This window comes from Elaeis guineensis, chromosome 1, assembly GCF_000442705.2.
Source record: "Elaeis guineensis isolate ETL-2024a chromosome 1, EG11, whole genome shotgun sequence".
NCBI lineage: Eukaryota > Viridiplantae > Streptophyta > Magnoliopsida > Arecales > Arecaceae > Elaeis > Elaeis guineensis.
Genome location: NC_025993.2, coordinates 119,392,885 through 119,393,967, shown reverse-complemented (window position 1 = coordinate 119,393,967; position 1,083 = coordinate 119,392,885). Strand labels below are relative to the sequence as shown.

The following is a 1,083-nucleotide window of genomic DNA, read 5'->3' as shown; positions in this document are numbered from 1 at the left end:
AATGGTTGTTGAATCATTCACTTAAAAATACTTTTAAAATTCTAACTTAAAATATCTCTGCTGAATCCGCCTCTCGAATTTTCTACAGCTTAGTCGACTCAGTTTGAGACTGAGCTGACCCAGTCTAGAACTTAGTCGACTCAGCCAAAACTGAGTTGACCAACCTATACTTTGCAACAATTTTTTTGATATTCTTTCTGTTTTCTACAGTTTAGTCGACTTTTCACTAAACTTAACCGACTCAATCCCCTAGGATTCAAAAATTTTTATAAATAGTCAATTTATACTTCAAAATTACCATCCACACATATACCACCTTAATTATTCTTCAAAATATAATTCATTTCATGCTCAAATATTGCATAAACAAAAATACTTTTTCACACCTTCATGTATACTAAAAATAATTATAATTTTCCTAAATTACTGCTTTACTGGCTCAGGGTGTTACACATAGCCTCTAAGATAAACTTTATTGAGCTTCTTCTAAATGCAAATAGCAGGCCATTCCTTGTAGGCCAAATATGATAAGCTATATAAGCAGCATAACAAGCCACCACATCAGAGATAGCTCCTTCTGCACTCCTACAAAGATACTCCAAGAATGCCTCAGTCAGAGCTGCCGTCTGGAGAAAGTACTGGTGCAAATCGGTGAGATGCCAAACTTGTCTGACCTTCAAGCACAATAATAGAATGTGCTCTATCATCTGTTCCTCCAATTCACAACATAAATAGGTTGGTTGGATCTTCATACCACGGGCTCTCAACATAGATCTCGTCGAAAGCCAATCCCAAGCCACCTTCCTCAAAAATAGGCTCATTTGTGGATTCACCTCCATCCTCCAAATCCACCTTGCATCCTTTACCTGGACGGTCCCTTCTAATATAAAAGATAAAGATCCGTCATCACCACTCTTGAGGAGCAAGAGTGCCTCCAAACCTGCATGTCCGAATTGCTATGGATCAGCACAGGAAGGGTCAATATTCGTTCCTCCACTGCTCCCTAAAGAGCCAAGCCACCATCGCTAGATTCCATCGACCACCATCTGCATCGAAGAGGTCACTCACCATCATGACGTCCAT

At 39.3% G+C, this 1,083-nt stretch overlaps 1 protein-coding gene across 1 annotated transcript; it reads right to left on the bottom strand.

The window, feature by feature from the left end:
* Positions 1-431: 431 nt before the first annotated feature.
* On the bottom strand, positions 432-1,083 carry LOC140856549 (uncharacterized). The gene is made up of 2 exons (XM_073254144.1): positions 1,044-1,083; positions 432-940 (listed from the first exon to the last, which is right to left on the bottom strand). Exons 1-2 carry the CDS (start codon positions 1,081-1,083, stop codon positions 432-434), a joined length of 549 nt encoding a protein of 182 aa, XP_073110245.1.

Coding starts and splice junctions, on each gene's coding strand:
- LOC140856549 (XM_073254144.1), bottom strand. CDS start 1,083: ATGGACGTCATGATGGTGAGTGACCTCTTCGATGCAGATG. Junction 941..1,043: donor TGACCTCTTCGATGCAGATG/GTGGTCGATGGA, acceptor TCGGACATGCAG/GTTTGGAGGCACTCTTGCTC.